The sequence below is a fragment of the Hippocampus guttulatus genome, chromosome 7, assembly GCF_054856545.1.
Source record: "Hippocampus guttulatus isolate MCC_2025c chromosome 7, RoL_Hgut_1.0, whole genome shotgun sequence".
Lineage (NCBI taxonomy): Eukaryota > Metazoa > Chordata > Actinopteri > Syngnathiformes > Syngnathidae > Hippocampus > Hippocampus guttulatus.
The window spans coordinates 10,754,189-10,770,031 of record NC_141267.1 but is presented as its reverse complement, the minus strand read 5'-3'; the positions used below and the strand labels follow the sequence as shown (position 1 = coordinate 10,770,031).

Here is a 15,843-nt window from a genome sequence, read left to right as displayed (position 1 = left end):
TATTCTTCAATTCACATTGAAGAATATCATGATTTATTAATAATTACATATATGAAAGGTAAATTGAGCAGATGTATTATTTCAGAAGTTTCTATCAAACTGGGAGAGCCCTTTGCATTAATCAGCAACCAAGTAGCTTTTGGTAAAAAAAAAAAAAAAGGTTGGTAACTCCTTTTCTAAATTGTACAAATGTTATTGTGAATGCTAATTTGTCTATTTGGCCCTTGTGACTGACTGGTGACCAGTCCAAGTCACCATCTAGAGATGGATGGGTGGCTAGATTTCAACATTTCATCCAGTGGATCAGTTGTGACACCACCTTATTTCACGATCATGATCCAGAAGTCAAACTGGAATGAACCAACATCATTGAAAGGCAAATAATCAGTATTAAAAACAGTCCTGTAGATAGACGGGAGGATGGAGGGATGAATTGATACGTGTGTGTGTGGGGGGGGGGTGAGAGAGATATTCGGCTACTCTCACAAGGCTATTACTAGGGTTGTACTGCCACCTAGCGAATTTCAAAGGAACGTCAAGTACAGATTTTGGGGTTTTTTTCTCCCGAATTATGAGCGCCATCGAGAGGAAGTTTTATGGTCAACCAAACATAACTTCAATCCGTATATGGTTAATGGATGGATACGACATGACATTATATACTATTTATAATATGGCACAAACTGGACATCCTTGCCCAGGGCAATTGTATTTCCTCATATATATACTGTTTTAAAATAAAGTGATCACACAGCTTGTGGAACATTTTTATGTATTTTGACGCACTATTGAAGTGTTCACATACAGTTCTTTCTTGCCAATGGTCAGCCATTCCCTTTGGCCAAAGCTTTGTACAGCTGTAATTTAAAACCTATTATTCCCAACGTGGTCACTTGGGATTTTCAAGAATCAGACAGATACTTCCACACTTTTCAATACACTCCACCACTGCGACCTTTACTTTCCTGTTATGACCAACAGGAAAGATTGTTTCCGACATGTTTTTGTTGTTTTTTCCGACTTGAAGTATTGCTGTCTTTGCGTGCTTACTTTGGACTGACTGTTGGTAAATCAGTGAAAAATGCAGCTCTGACAACTACTGTGTATCTAGTTATTAACCCTTATTAAGTTCAACTACTTTTACCACGTATTTTAGATCAAGGGTGGGCAAACATTCATGCTCAAAGGTCACATTTGAATTTAAAATAGTCAAACAGGCCAGGTTCTGAGTAAATGGGGGGGGGGGTGAAAATGCATGTATGAACTATTACAGGGCCATTGTTAATACATTTTTTGGGAGCCATATTGAAGAATGGAGCATGTGACCTCTGGGCCATACTTTGCCAAGCCCTGTTTGAGACAACTACTTGCAGCAGTGGGAAGTGGAATGGAACAACAGAATTGTGAAACTGTAAGAGATGTTGATATTTGACCAGTGGTGTGCTTTTTGTTGTTTATATACGGTGTGTGTGTGTGTGTGTGTGTGTGTGTGTGTGTGTGTGTGTGTGTGTGTGTGTGTGTGTGTGTGTGTGCGCGTGTGTGTGTGTGTGTGTGCGTGTGTGTGTGTGTGTGTGTGTGTGTGTGTGTGTGTGTGTGCGGCTGGATAGCTCAGTTGGTAAGGCATCGGTTTGGCATATGGGAGACGGTGGTTCGAATCCCGCTTGGGGCAAAAAATGTGTGGGTCCTTGGGCAAGATACTTCACGCTAATGCCTACCTCATACAATGATGAGAGACAATAAAATGAATGACATGCCGGCTCAGACGTCGCCCGGCCAAACAAGGTCTGCGTCAGGTGCTGGGGAACCAGAGCACCTTGATGTAAATGGGCTACTGGAACAAAGCGGAGATGGGCGAGATGCGATAACATGGCTCTGTTGGAATGCTACTACTCAAGCAACCCTAGTCGGAGGGGTTACATGCAGAGAATGTGGGCTAAATGGTTACTTTGAAACCCACAGTCACGGTTGACCACGAAACAACTAGTAGCTCAGTGTTCCAACATCCACAAACGGCAACTGCTGTCCCAACTTGAGATTGATGAGGTACAACGCAGGTTCCATGGTGAAGGGGCCCAGGCTGCCAGATCAGAGGAGGAGGTCATACCAGAGATTGGGAGGCAAGCCCCAATGAATGCAGATGATGAGATTGGGAGGCCAGCCCCAATGAATGAAATGCTGAGCGAGGCAGCAACTGACCTGAAAGCTAAGATCATGGCGAGAATGAAAGCTGGGCAACCTAGAAACCGATTACAACGGCTATGTGAAGTACCACCTGAAAGTCTCATGGAAAGTGTGAATGCAGCACTGAGGGCGATCCCTACCGTAACGATCACGGAAACCAATGAGCTGATATACGCTTCAGCATCAGTGATCCTTGAGATGCTTGGCTATAAGAGCAACCATGGAAGCCATGAGATACGTTACCCACCATGGAAAAGACGGTTGGAGGCTAAGATCAAGGCGGCTCGGAAAGATGTGAGTCAATTGACGGAGGCCCAGAGAGGTGTGATGAAAAGGCCGATACCCGAGAGGTACATCCAGATGACCATACCTGAAGCACTCGAAACTGCCAAACAAAGGCTCCAAGCCTTGTCCAGCCGCCTAAAGCGGTACACGAAAGAGAATGAGGCCAGACAAATAAACAGGCTGTTCGCAACACAACCTGCGAAAGTGTACGCTCAGTGTACAACAGAGCTGACCCATCAAGACTGGAAACTGAAAGGTACTGGAAAGGCATATGGGAGAAGGAGGTTGCACATAACAGCAGTGCACAATGGCTGGTGACCCTGAGAGAGGAGCACAGCAACCTCCCTGAACAGAACCCAGTTACCATAACAGTGGCAGACATACAGGAAAGAGTCTCAGATATGAAGAACTGGACACCAGGCCCGGACATGGTCCACACCTACTGGCTAAAGAAACTCACAGCACTCCATGAGCGCCTAGCAGCACAAATGAACCAGCTGCTGAGGGATGGGACTCACCCAGGATGGCTAACCGAAGGGCGAACGATCCTGATCATGAAGGATCCCTCAAAGGGTGCAGTCCCATCCAACTATCGGCCAATAACCTGTCTCTCCACAACATGGAAGCTCATCATTGCGGCTAAGATAAGGATCAATACATGAGCGAAGCACAGAAGGGCATTGGTAGAGATACCAGAGGAGCCAAACATCAGCTCCTGGTTGACAGAACAGTCGCACAAGACTACAGGTCCCGACATACCAACCTGTGCACAGCCTGGATTGATTACAAGAAAGCCTATGACTCGATGCCACATACATGGATCACTGAATGCTTGGAGTTGTATAAGGTGAACAGGACCTTAAGAGCCTTCGTTGCGAACTCGATGAGAATGTGGAAAACCACACTTGAAGCCAATGGCAAGCCACTTACCCAAGTGTCCATCAAATGTGGCATATACCAAGGTGATGCACTCTCCCCACTGCTGTTCTGCATAGGACTGAACCCCCTAAGCCAAGTAATCACCAAGACAGGCTATGGATACCGCCCCAGAAATGGAGCTACAATCAGTCACCTCCTCTACATGGATGACATAAAGCTGTATGCTAAGAGCGAAAGGGACATAGACTCCCTGATCCACACAACCAGGATCTACAGCAGCGACATCGGGATGTCATTCGGGCTTGAGAAATGTAGTCGGATGGTGACTAAGAGAGGAAAGGTAGTCCGCACTGAAGGGGTCTCACTCCCTGAAGGAACAATAGCAGACATTGAGGACAGCTACAAGTACCTCGGCAACCTCGAACTGGCAACAAAGAAAGCGGCTACGGCCAAATACCTCCAGTGAGTGAGGCAAGTCCTAAGAAGCCAGCTCAATGGCAAGAATAAGACCCGGGCAATAAACAGCTATGCCCTGCCAGTGATCAGATACCCTGCAGGAATAATAAGGTGGCCAAAGGAAGAGATTCAGACCCCAGAGATTCAGACCCCGGACGTTAAGACCCGAAAGCTCCTAACCATGCATGGAGGGTTCCATCCCAAATCCAGCACCCTGAGACTGTACGCAAGCCGAAAGGAAGGAGGCCGGGGACTAGTGAGCGTGAGAGCCACTGTCCAGGATGAAACATCCAAGCTCCATGAATACATCAAGGAGAAGGCTACAACGGATGACGTACTCAGAGAATGCCTCAGACAATGGGGAACAGAAGATGAGGCGCTGGAAGAGGGACCATCATGGGAGGACAAGCCCCTACATGGGATGTACCACCAGACCATAACTGAAGTGGCCGATCTCAAGAAGTCCTATCAGTGGCTAGAGAGGGCTGGCCTGAAGGACAGCACAGAGGCACTCATCCTGGCTGCTCAGGAGCAGGCCCTGAGCACCAGAGCCATTGAGGCCCAGATATACCACACCAGACAAGACCCAAGGTGTAGGTTGTGCAAAGAGGCACCTGAGACGATCCAACACATAACTGCAGGGTGTAAGATGCTGGCAGGGAAAGCCTACATGGAACGCCATAACCAGGTGGCTGGCATCGTCTACCGAAACATCTGTGCGGAGTATGGACTGGAAACCCCAAGGTCAAAATGGGAAGCACCTCCAAAGGTGGTGGAGAATGACAGAACAAAGATCCTGTGGGACTTCCAGATCCAGACTGACAAGATGGTAATGCCGAACCAACCAGATATCGTGATCATAGATAAAGGGCAGAGGAAAGCCGTTGTAGTGGATGTAGCGGTCCCAAGTGATGGAAACATCAGAAAGAAGGAACATGGGAAACTCGAGAAATACCAAGGGCTCAGAGAAGAGCTGGAGAGAGCCTGGAAGGTAAAGGTGAGAGTCGTGCCCGTGGTGGTCGGAGCACTCGGGGCAGTGACCCCCAAACTAGATGAGTGGTTACAACAGATCCCGGGAACAACATCGGACATCTCAGTCCAGAAATGTGCAGTGCTGGGAACAGCAAGGATACTGTGCAGAACCCTCAAGCTTCCTGGCCTCTGGTAGAGGACCCGAGCTGAATGAGGGACGGACACCACCCGAGGGGTGAGACGAGGATTTATATATATACAGACACCCACACACACACACACACACACACACACACACACACACACACACACACACACGACATGGAAGAAATAGGAGTCCTCTGTCCTTCAAGGTTAAATTAACCCACAAGTATCACCATCACCTTGCCAAATATTCACTCTCATGTCAGTGTTTACACTTTTGTTCGGTTGAAAATATTAAATTGTGTACAAGTGGTCCTTTATCTTTTATACTCCATGTATGTTTTGGTTCCCATTTTGTTTTGTCACAACCTTTTGCAACAGACGGACATGATATGCATGTCTTCGTTGGGTGAGGCTTTTGTTTTGCTTTGAGTGTCTACTTTTCACCAAATACCTCCTCTAAGGTTTCGGGGAAGTAATGCCACTGGAGGAGAAACGACACCTACAACATTCTTTGACAACAGGTGGTTATTATTAAATCTTGTGTGTGTGTGTGTGTGTGTGTGTGTGTGTGTGTGTGTGTGTGTGTGTGTGTGTGTGTGTGTGTGTGTGTGTGTGTGTGTGTGTGTGTGTGTCATTGACTGACAAATACAAAACAAGGATTAAAATTACTATCTTATAATATCTTTGCTCCACAGTCTTGCCTATGTAGTTTCCAGAGCACATGAACATGACAGAGGAGAGCATCCACAGAACAGGAAAGAGAAATCTGGCCTCAGGTTCCACTCATCTCTCCTCTCTCTGAGTTCTGGTGAACTCAAACACAAGTTTACTTTTTTACTTTCTCAACTCATTATGATCTGTGTTGGGTAGCCTACTTTCAAAACCCTCTGAGGGATACGGAGAGGATCGGGCCATAAATAAATAGATCCGCGCCTAATTGATTGCATTATAAATGCATGAAATCGTGTTTATTTATTTATCTATCTAAATGACAAAAATTATTTTAAAATACTGATGAAGCACCGATAAACATTACCCAAAAATTGGAGTTGACCCACACCCCGACACTCCACAATCAAAAATATACAGTATTTAAAATTCTTTGCAGTACAAGATGACTGCCTTTGAATTACAAAGGAACTGTATTTATGTGTTGCATTAAAATTACTTTCAGCAAAACAACCCCTGATGTCTAATGTACGACATTTAACTTTGTTTTTAACAAGGCAACATAGCCAAAATGTACGCTACAGTAATTTTTATTGGCCTACTTCCCATTTACTTTCATACTTTAAAAAAAAAAAAATCATCAACTACTTTTATTTTCCCTTTTACTTTTACTCATAGCTTTGGCGATTAAAATTTAAATGTTTAAAAAATACAAATTAAAAACTATTCAAGGCAGCATGGTGACTTCACGCCTCGGGGCAATTTCGAGTGTGCCGTTAGCCTGCCATGCATGATTTTGTTATGTGGGAGGAAGCCGGAGTACCCGGAGAAAACCCATTCAGGCACGGGAGAACAAACAAACTCCACACAGGAATGCCAGAGCTGGAATCGAACCCTGCACCTCTACACGTGCTAAGCAGTCTCCACTGTGCCGTTCGCTGACAAATGCTCAGACAATTATTTTATTCAACATTCTTCTTGAGTGAAATTTTAAAGTGAAAGTTATATTATGGATTTTATCATACTTTTGATACAGTGGGATGATGGCCTCATTTAGTTTTCCCTTGGAGGGCCGTTATGACTGTGAAACCATATAAAGAAGTCAACTACTGTATTGAGGGGTTTGGTCACAAGAAAATGCTTACAATATCTCGCTTATTTATTACAATATGAGAAGTTGAAATTTTGGTACAGATTTTAGCAATCATCGTAGAAATTAACGTGTTTGATTCGCTTTTGCAGGCCACATAAAATGATGTGGCGGGCCAGATCTGCCCCCCGGGCCTCGAGTTTGACACCCGTGCGCTCACGTAACATTCGGGAATAAACTGCCATTTTGCATGACATCACAGGAGACCTGAGCAAAGCTGGTGTGATTTCAAATCCGTGAGCATCTAGAGTATTAACTCCTTAAGTGCCGTATTCTTTGTCTTTTTGTCAGTCCATCACTGCAGAGTTAACAGCGAGCAAAGAAGAGAAGTGACAAGTGGGAGAAGCATGATGATGATAGTCCCAGAAACTGAACTCGTGATGAATGCTAGCCTCTCTCTCCAAGCTGCTCAGTACAATATGGCTAAATCAACACTGAGTCAAGTGAGCTGTATTTGATTTTTTTTTTTAACACCTTGGTCATTGCTGTAAACATTGCCCGTACCAGTCAACAATGGTTTTATGATCGTGAATTGTGGTGACACTATTTTAAGATTTGTAGAAAATAAGCGTGTTTTATCATGCTGCTATTCATAGCATGCTGTCTTTTTGGTTTGTTTTAGGTTTTATTCCCCCCCGCCCGCCACTCCGGTTCGTCTTGGACGACATGTCACTGTGACTGGTTCAAGTGGCATTCTTGACCCTCAGATGTCGGTTTACTTAAACAAGGAGGTAAGTAGATGAACAGCTGCCACAAACACAGCAGAGACTTTGGAAACAAACACAGGCCACTCAACTAATCAACGCCGGTCCAAAGGGTTATATTTGTTTAGTTATTTGTTTTGGTCAGACCTGCAGCCTATTATTTATTCATCACTAGTAGTGAAGCTTTATGTGAAGTGTACAATAAATAGTATTTCAGGCTGATAGCACCTTTTCAATGAAGGAAAAGGCATTTGTGGATTAAGGGATTAGGCTCTTGGAAACTTTTTTTCTCATTAAAATGGAAAGTCAAGGGCAGCTTTAGCGTTTCCCCGCCCTAATGCTTCAAAGTAAGCCTCTTGATTTGAAGTGTTGCCTTGGTCATGATTTTGTCTCATCTTTTCACTGCAAAGGCAACATAGGAGGACAGGCAGGACTTTTCTCCATGCGGATAATCAAAGTCAAAAGAGTGACTTCTGACCTGTGAGATTTCATCATCCAAACTTTATACCACTTTTTATGACACCGCCACATGTGATTTGAATTGTGGTGTGCACACATTCACATAATTTGTCTCAGTTACAGACAACATGAGTTTGTTTTTCTTATCATTCAACCTTGATTCATGTTAGTTCCATTGAGATCTGATTTTGTGGCATGTAATAAATTTATATAGATAGAAGAATGAGTAAGTGAGGCCATTGTTGTGCTGTGTCAGCTCATCTGCCATATTGGATGTGGCAGACCATTGTAGCTGGGCTGCACTACTCAGCGACTCGGTGTGGGTCCAGAACCGGGGCTGGGACTGATACAGCTAAGGTCGGGCGCCCGTGTTTGCTGTCTCCTTGAGGCTAAAAGGCATGCAGAGCAGTTGTTCTTGACCTGGGGTCGATCGAACCCTATGGGTTCGGTGAATCGGTCTCAGGGGTTTGACGGAGCCTCTGCCTTGGAGGTTAAGGCACACACGACTCAACATGTCAATTAGTTATGACACACCCGCTTAGCCATCACTGACTGGCTGGTTCATTTTGTGCACAATTGAAAAAATTTATACTTGTGTCTTGAAATTGTATTTAGTTTTTTTCTGTCTTTCATAAATGTGTTTTTTTTCAATCTCTTGAATTTGTTGAAAAATCATATTTTTATTTTTCACTAATGAAGGGTTTGGTGAATGTGCATATGAACTGGTTGGATTTGGTACATCTAACAAGGTTAAGAACCACTGATCTAGAGTATTAACTCCTCAATTGCCGCATTCAAAAAGGCCAAAGCTGTGATGACCGTTGTCTTGGGCACACCATGAGGGTGTACCAGCACCTGATGGTACCCGCGCAACAGGCCCACCTTCAAAACTATGGTGATCCGCAATAGCTGGGCGGAAAAGTCTTTGTTCCACTTCATAATAATGTCTCAGTTCGTGTTGATTCTTCACAAGATATCCAATTTTATATATTTATGTTTGAAGCCTGAAATGTGCAAAAGCTCAAAAAGTTCAATACTTTTGCAATCCACTGTATAAGACTGACAAATAACTACACACACCTGTCATGATTCTGTTTTTGTTTAGATTACCTTTTGGTTTTGCTTCCTTGTGTGCTTTTGTCTATCTAGTTTGGTTTGTTTCCACCTGTTCTTGTCTTCCGGGTCCCTTGTGTCAACCAATCAGCTCCCTCAGCCCTTTGTGTCTTGTCTAGGTGTTCCTTGTTGTCACGCCAGTTTGCTTGTATTTGTTCAACTGTCATGTGATTTGTTTGTTTGTTACTTTGGTTTATTGGGATTTTTTTAGGACTTTATGTTTTGGATTTAGTTTTTCAAGTATACCCCTGCAAGTGTTTTTTGGTAATACATTTTCTTCAGTACTTCCTGGTTCTCCTGCCTGCCTGCTTTTTTGTGTCCATGACCATCACGCACACATGACACAACCTGCCTCTCTGACAGTGTGGAAGAAGTACATTAATATAAATACAATAAAATAGCAACACGCTGTTTAAGAGGTAAGAGCACATATCTTAACATAAATATTGAAATATTAATATTAGTTATTTATTCTGTGACCGTAATAACTAAGAGCAATAGCTGAATATATATATCCAAATACGATATCCTGTTTGCAATGTTTAAAATTAATTGATTGAAACAAATAGTTTTTGTATTGAGTCATTTAAAGTCAAGTCAAGTCAACAGTATTTATAGAGCACTTTCAAACAGCCATCGCTGCAAACAAAGTGCTGTACATGGAGCAATTTAACATGCACAATAAACAGTAAGACAAATCGGTAATAAATCAATGATTATGATTAATCAATGTAAATACTAATAATCCCGAGGTGATTGTGAGCTAGAATGGTTGTGTGTGCCCTGCGGTTGGCTGGCAACCAGTTCAGGGTGTAGCCCACCTACTACCCGAAGACAGCTAGAATAGGCTCCAGCACACCCGCAATTCTTGTAAGTATAAAATGATTAGAAAATGGATGGGTGGATTTTGTCTTAATCCTATATGTACATCTCTAGCGACATTGATATTTGCCGCACGCTCCACGTTACCACATTCAGCACGGCGATACAATCACCGGAAAGTGTAGCACTTAATATGTAATTTGTGCACATATGTCTATGATTAATTTCCAAGGCTTCGAGTTGCTGACGCCCACCAAGAAAAGTAGCCAATAGAAATAGACGTTGAGCTTTGGGTTCCGCTCCATAACCGCGCCCACCGGGCATGCAGCCGACAACCGTGCAAACGTTTCGTGGCTGCATGGCACGGAGTTGGCGCTCAGCCTGGCTCTTCTAGTCTGGTTTTACCAGTTGCCACACACAGGCAGCCATGTCCGGGGAGAGCGACTTTGAGAAGACGCTCGCCTCAATTGGAGGCAAAGAGAAGATCTATTTGGTGAGTGATGCGGCAGAAAGGAATAAAGCGAGCGAGAGCGACGCCGATGTGGTGCGGGAGTTCATCGACGATTTGTTCGGCGACCGACGGCTTCTTTCTACCCTCGCTGAGGGCGATCAACGCCACGTCTGCCCAAATGGCTACGGCGACAAGACTTCCAAGGGGACGCCCGACGATTTGGACTCGGGAGCCCGCCCGGGTTGCACTCAAAGAACAGTTATCAGGCAGTCGGGCAGCTCCAGTCGCCGGAGGACCATCGACTGCCCCGCCATCGTGTTCCTCTTCAGGCAGACTTTCATCAGCAGCGAGCTGTGCTTGAAGGAGGTCCTCAAGGACGTCAAGGCGCGCACCAATCGAGCCGGCGGCACATTACCGGCCTTGATTGGATTAGTGCGCATCACCGCGGGTGAGAGCGACGAGAGCCGCCGATGCGTCCAACGCCTGGAGATGCTCATCCGCAAGGTGTTCCCGCAACATCCAGCTGACACCGTCTGGGTGGCCTCGTTCGTCCCCGGCACGCCAGGCAGCGTGCTCGACATCAAGAAGAACGTCTGCAGAGTGATAGCTTGTTCCCAAACTACAGGTGTGAACTAATGAAAAGCTGTCATCACAGCAAGCGTGAAACTCAGTTTTGTCCAGCCCTTACAAAACGGGAAACGGGAGTCAAAATCATTTTTGTCGAGCTATAAGTCGTAAACTGAAATAAATGTATTATCGCTCATCATCATGCATTTGGTTGTTGTTATGGATATTTTTTACAACAAGCTAAATTTTCCTTTTGAAATTGTGGTAATTAGGCCCAAGCAAATGCAGTAGTTTAGTAGTAGAACTATTGTTCAGTTTGTGTGATGATAAGATGTGATTAAAATAATGTTTAAACACGGTTAAAGTGAAGAAAAACGCAATTTTGGAAAACATTTTTTCCCAAATGAAAAGAACAAATCAATTAAGTAAGAAGCATGAAGTTCTTGAGTTGGGGCTCAAGTGTCTATGGCTATGCTATAATGGTTCACATAAAATGAAGTTGTGGACTGCATACTTCCGAAATTAGATTGTAATTTGTAGAAACCATGGCCGCAGTTATCCCTAAAGTTGCGCGAAGTATTCACGTTGTGATTCAAAGGCCTTAAAATGACTTACTGTGCATCCTCATTACTGTTACATTGGCCTGACTTAAATGTAGGCAGCTAAATTCTCACTCAGTGTTGGTGTGGATTTTGAGTGTGCATGGTTGTCCATCTCAATATGTGCCCTGCGACTGACTGACGACCATTTCAGTGTGTTTTCTGAAGCTGAGCCATGATTGGTCATTTTCAGTCGACAACAAGTGGCAAAATGGCTGCCATATGAGATGAACAAAAACAGGTGGATTTTGATGCTTAACTCATAATCCACAAACTCAATATTAATCACTAGTTAATATTTAAACTAGTGGGGCTGCAAAAAACATTCTTGTACAGACAATTTTTGGGTTGACTTCCCCTTTAAAGTGGTGCATAAGTGACATTCAAGGAGTAAAAAGGATAAATTTGCCCATAGTGATACAGTGTACACTGTTGTGAAAAGTGCACAACAAAATTGTTTCCCAGCAGGATACACCTTTGATCATGAAACAATATTTTTTCCACGTTATTATTGTTAGTATTATTATTGTTATTATTGTAATATTATACTCTGCGGCTGTCTGCTTTTGGCTATCTTCTGCCATTTGCGTAGCGACAAAAGCCAGATTGTGAAATGGGAACATGTACAAATATTTCTACTATCTGTATTTAACCCAACATGTTTGTTTTAAACTTTCAGGTCTTTAACCTGAATGAAGGACAGCATGCAGCTTTAACTGGCCATTATAACAAGAGAGAACACATTTTTCCTTATGATAACAACTTTTGCAATGTGTTGTAGGTGATTAAAGTAAAGGGCCATCAGCCATAAATTCACTAATGACTCCGAACACCGGGCAGACAAATGAATGTAGGTCAAAGCATGACATTCACAAGACCACCACTTCTTCCTGAAAAAAAGTCCAAGAACAAAAGGAGCTTTCATGGGGGGAAAAAGCATTTAGGATAAGTTGCCAACTTTTTAAATGCTCATTATTGCCTTGCAGATATTACCGAGGATCGCGAGAACCCGCTTTTGTGGCCCTTCCAGTGTTTGTTCATGTCTAATAGAGGAGGAGCCAGAGGAGCAGCCAGCAGTTCTCCTACCAGCAAGCGGAGAGGTTAGCAACAACATGTCAATGTACGGGACTGACTGACATGAACTTTCCCACACCATTTGTTTCGCAACCTTTATCCATTCGATCACTATGACACTTTCACTTCTAAATTTATTCCATCTTAAACGCCATGGGTGAAAAGCATGGCAACACCCAGTTAAGACAACATGTTCTTTATCCGGCGAGGATTCTGAGTTCAAGGAAATGTCGGAAACATTTTTTTTCACACCAGTTGTCAGATGTTTTGTTTCACATTCAGACAACTGAACTGCTTGTGGATGAGCAATTTGTTTCAAGCTTCCAGGTCAAAAATCCCATTTGGCTTCAACAAGCAAACGGCTAAAGGGGAAAATCAAGTCCAAATGTTCTTATACTTATACTTTCTATAAACACCGTAATCTAATTAATATTACGTTTGTGGAATTAAGTGGCAAAATCCACTTGCTTTTAGCCATCTTGGGGGGTGGCCATTTTGCAAGGCTCAGCTAACAACCAATTATGACTCACCTGTTTTCTGGCTTTAGTCATGTATAGGCCATTTTGCTGGTGCTGGAGCCACCCGAAAGAGACCTCCAAGCACCTCCAAAATTTTACTTTTTTTTGTTTTTTTTGCACGAGCCCCATAATTGTAAACACCATACAATACATAGTTGGACCGTACTGTAATACTTTAACATTAAAAAAAATACAGCATACTCTTTTGCTTTAAAAATGGTTTATTCATCTTACCCTTTCCACCTCTGCTTTTGAGCGGCGAGCTATTTGATGTGTGCATTGTGCGGAGAGCTGTGTGTGGTGCCTTGTTGCGGGGGGTAACGTGTAGTGTACCCTGCTTTAACTAGCATATGTCCAGTCAGTACCCAATATGTAAATTTATGAGCACAACTGAATGGGGAGGAGACTGCCTTTCACGAAAAAGTGGCACAACAAATTTTACTCATTATAAGGGACTGGTTTACTCCAGAAACATGCATGTCGAAGAGCTGCTCTATCAAAATAAGTTGTATATATTTTATGATGACAACCATTCTCTCCTTTGCTATCACTCTTTTAAATAACTTTGATCACATTTGGTTTACATGCTGATTTCTTGCGCACATTTGGGGAGAAATGCCCCCAATCCCTCGCCGGTTGATGCACAGCACCCACTACTTCCCATTACCCCAACCCCCACATTCAGCTCTCTTCTCCCCGGTCTTTGGAGCACCCATTGACCTCTGTGTTTCACCCCTAAACCACTAATCCTAGAATCACCCTGGAAACTGTGTTGTCATTTTCAGTCGACAGGAAGTGGCAAAATGGCCGCCCCATGAGATGGATCTCAAAACAGGTTAATTTTGCTGCATAATTGTGTACTGTATTCCACAAACACAATATTAATCAAAATCCTGTGTTCAGACTAGTGTGGCGGCATAGGACATATTGTAATGAAAATGTTTCACTTGACTTCCTCTTGAACAAATTTTATAAAAAAAATATGGCAAACAGGTTATGGGACCAGTTGCAAAAAATGAGCATAAGATGAGAGCCGTACAACACAAAAGCATTTCAAATGAAACCTTTAAAGAAAGGCAATTCATTTAAAACTACATTTTTTTTTGTCTTGCACTGTATGGTGGCAACTCTCTTCACATTAAGCAATTTAAAAGAGAATGAACAATTCTTTAAAAAAAAAAAAAGGCTACAGGTTACAGTATTTCAACCCACTGTTAGTTGAAGTTTACTGTCAAACTAAACATAAGAGAATTACATTGTACTTGAAACAACCATGTAACTTTGCCATAAAGTTAACTAGCTTAATGCGAGCACAGAACGAATTAAATGCATATTTCAAGGCACCACTATAAATTACCTTTCCACCATTCGACTCCTATTCAGCCTGTGTCCAAACTGCAAATGAATGCAGCTTACGTGAAGCCATCACTGGCTAATTTACCAATAAGAGCCTCGATCCCGATTGTTTATGGTCAAAATAAGTTACCCACAACATGAAAAAAAATAAAGGGGGATTCATATTGGGTACTTTTTCACAGCTCCTTTTTTTTCTAGGTGACTCTGGAAGTGTAGAGGAGAGCATCCCTTTGAAAAGCATTTCCACATCTGCTGGGTCGAATGAACAATCACCTGGAGCAAATGCTTGATGTCATGTGACCAAAGCCCAACACTGTGAATGTTGGAACTCTTTCGGCGAAAAGCTGGTGTCGAGAGCCTTCAGGGTGTCACGGATATCAATTTGTGGTGCTCAAGTTTCTCAGTGCTAAGCCAGACAAAAGATAATACAAACTTGCCTTATCATGACATTTAAATGCTGCCTTGCATGTGTACACACTTTCAAGGAAGTATAATAGGTTATCACGCACAATGTTATTTCCAGTTGACCAAAACTACTGTAACTCGTGCATTCCGAATTTTGGGTTAAACTTTTGAGCTACTGAAGAGTGAAATTAATATTAGCCTTCAAATAGTATCAACATGGGCGGCCCGGCAGTCCAGTGGTTAGCACGTCGGCTTCACAGTGCAGAGGTACCGGGTTCGATTCCAGCTCCGGCCTCCCTGTGTGGAGTTTGCATGTTCTCCCCGGGCCTGCGTGGGTTTTCTCCGGGTGCTCCGGTTTCCTCCCACATTCCAAAAACATGCATGTCAGGCTGATTGGACGCTCTAAATTGTCCCTAGGTGTGAGTGTGGGCGTGGATGGTTGTTCGTCTCTGTGTGCCCTGCGATTGGCTGGCAACTGATTCAGGGTGTCCCCCGCCTACTGCCCGGAGATGGCTGGGATAGGCTCCAGCACCCCCCGCGACCCTAGTGAGGATCAAGCGGTTCGGAAAATGGATGGATGGATAGTATCAACATTGCTGTATTTTTGTTGAAAAGCTAATTTTCTTCTCGAGGCTGAATCACTTTCTTCTTTTTCACTCAAATTATTTAAAACATTATATTGTGCCTTAGAATAGGCTTTTCAAAAGTAAACGAATTTGCTCTACTGTTGTAGGTATTTATTAGGTTTATAGATTGTCTAATACATATTTGAATAAAAACAATTCACAATTTTGTGTCTGATGTCAAATGCATTCCTTTTTTTAAGGGTTGTCCATGATCACATGATTTTCAGCTGATTGGTATCGGCTGAAAAAGATATGATTTTTAAAAAATATTAATTTCTAAAGTCACGAATAAAATACTTTAGTTCTTTACTTGATTTAAAGTATTGGCTGATTTGCAGCCATATACAAAGATACCATTGGAGACCTTTATTTTTTTAAAAGGGTATTGTCTTCCTTTTTCTTGTTCTCTG

General features: G+C 43.0%; 1 protein-coding gene across 1 annotated transcript; it reads left to right on the top strand.

The window, feature by feature from the left end:
• The first annotated feature begins 10,123 nt into the window (after nt 1–10,123).
• LOC147202224 (uncharacterized protein C2orf72 homolog) lies at nt 10,124–15,601 on the top strand. The gene is made up of 3 exons (XM_086116318.1): nt 10,124–10,913; nt 12,441–12,554; nt 14,601–15,601. The coding sequence occupies exons 1-3, from the start codon at nt 10,265–10,267 to the stop codon at nt 14,690–14,692; spliced, it is 855 nt and encodes a 284-aa protein (XP_085972444.1). The 5' UTR covers nt 10,124–10,264; the 3' UTR covers nt 14,693–15,601.
• Nucleotides 15,602–15,843: the final 242 nt, after the last annotated feature.

What these genes read in the sequence shown, in the direction of transcription:
- LOC147202224 (XM_086116318.1), top strand. Translation starts at nt 10,265, where the DNA reads ATGTCCGGGGAGAGCGACTTTGAGAAGACGCTCGCCTCAATTGGAGGC. An exon ending in AGCTTGTTCCCAAACTACAG is followed by an intron (nt 10,914 to 12,440) that starts GTGTGAACTAAT and finishes ATTGCCTTGCAG; the next exon opens with ATATTACCGAGGATCGCGAG. An exon ending in TCCTACCAGCAAGCGGAGAG is followed by an intron (nt 12,555 to 14,600) that starts GTTAGCAACAAC and finishes TTTTTTTTCTAG; the next exon opens with GTGACTCTGGAAGTGTAGAG.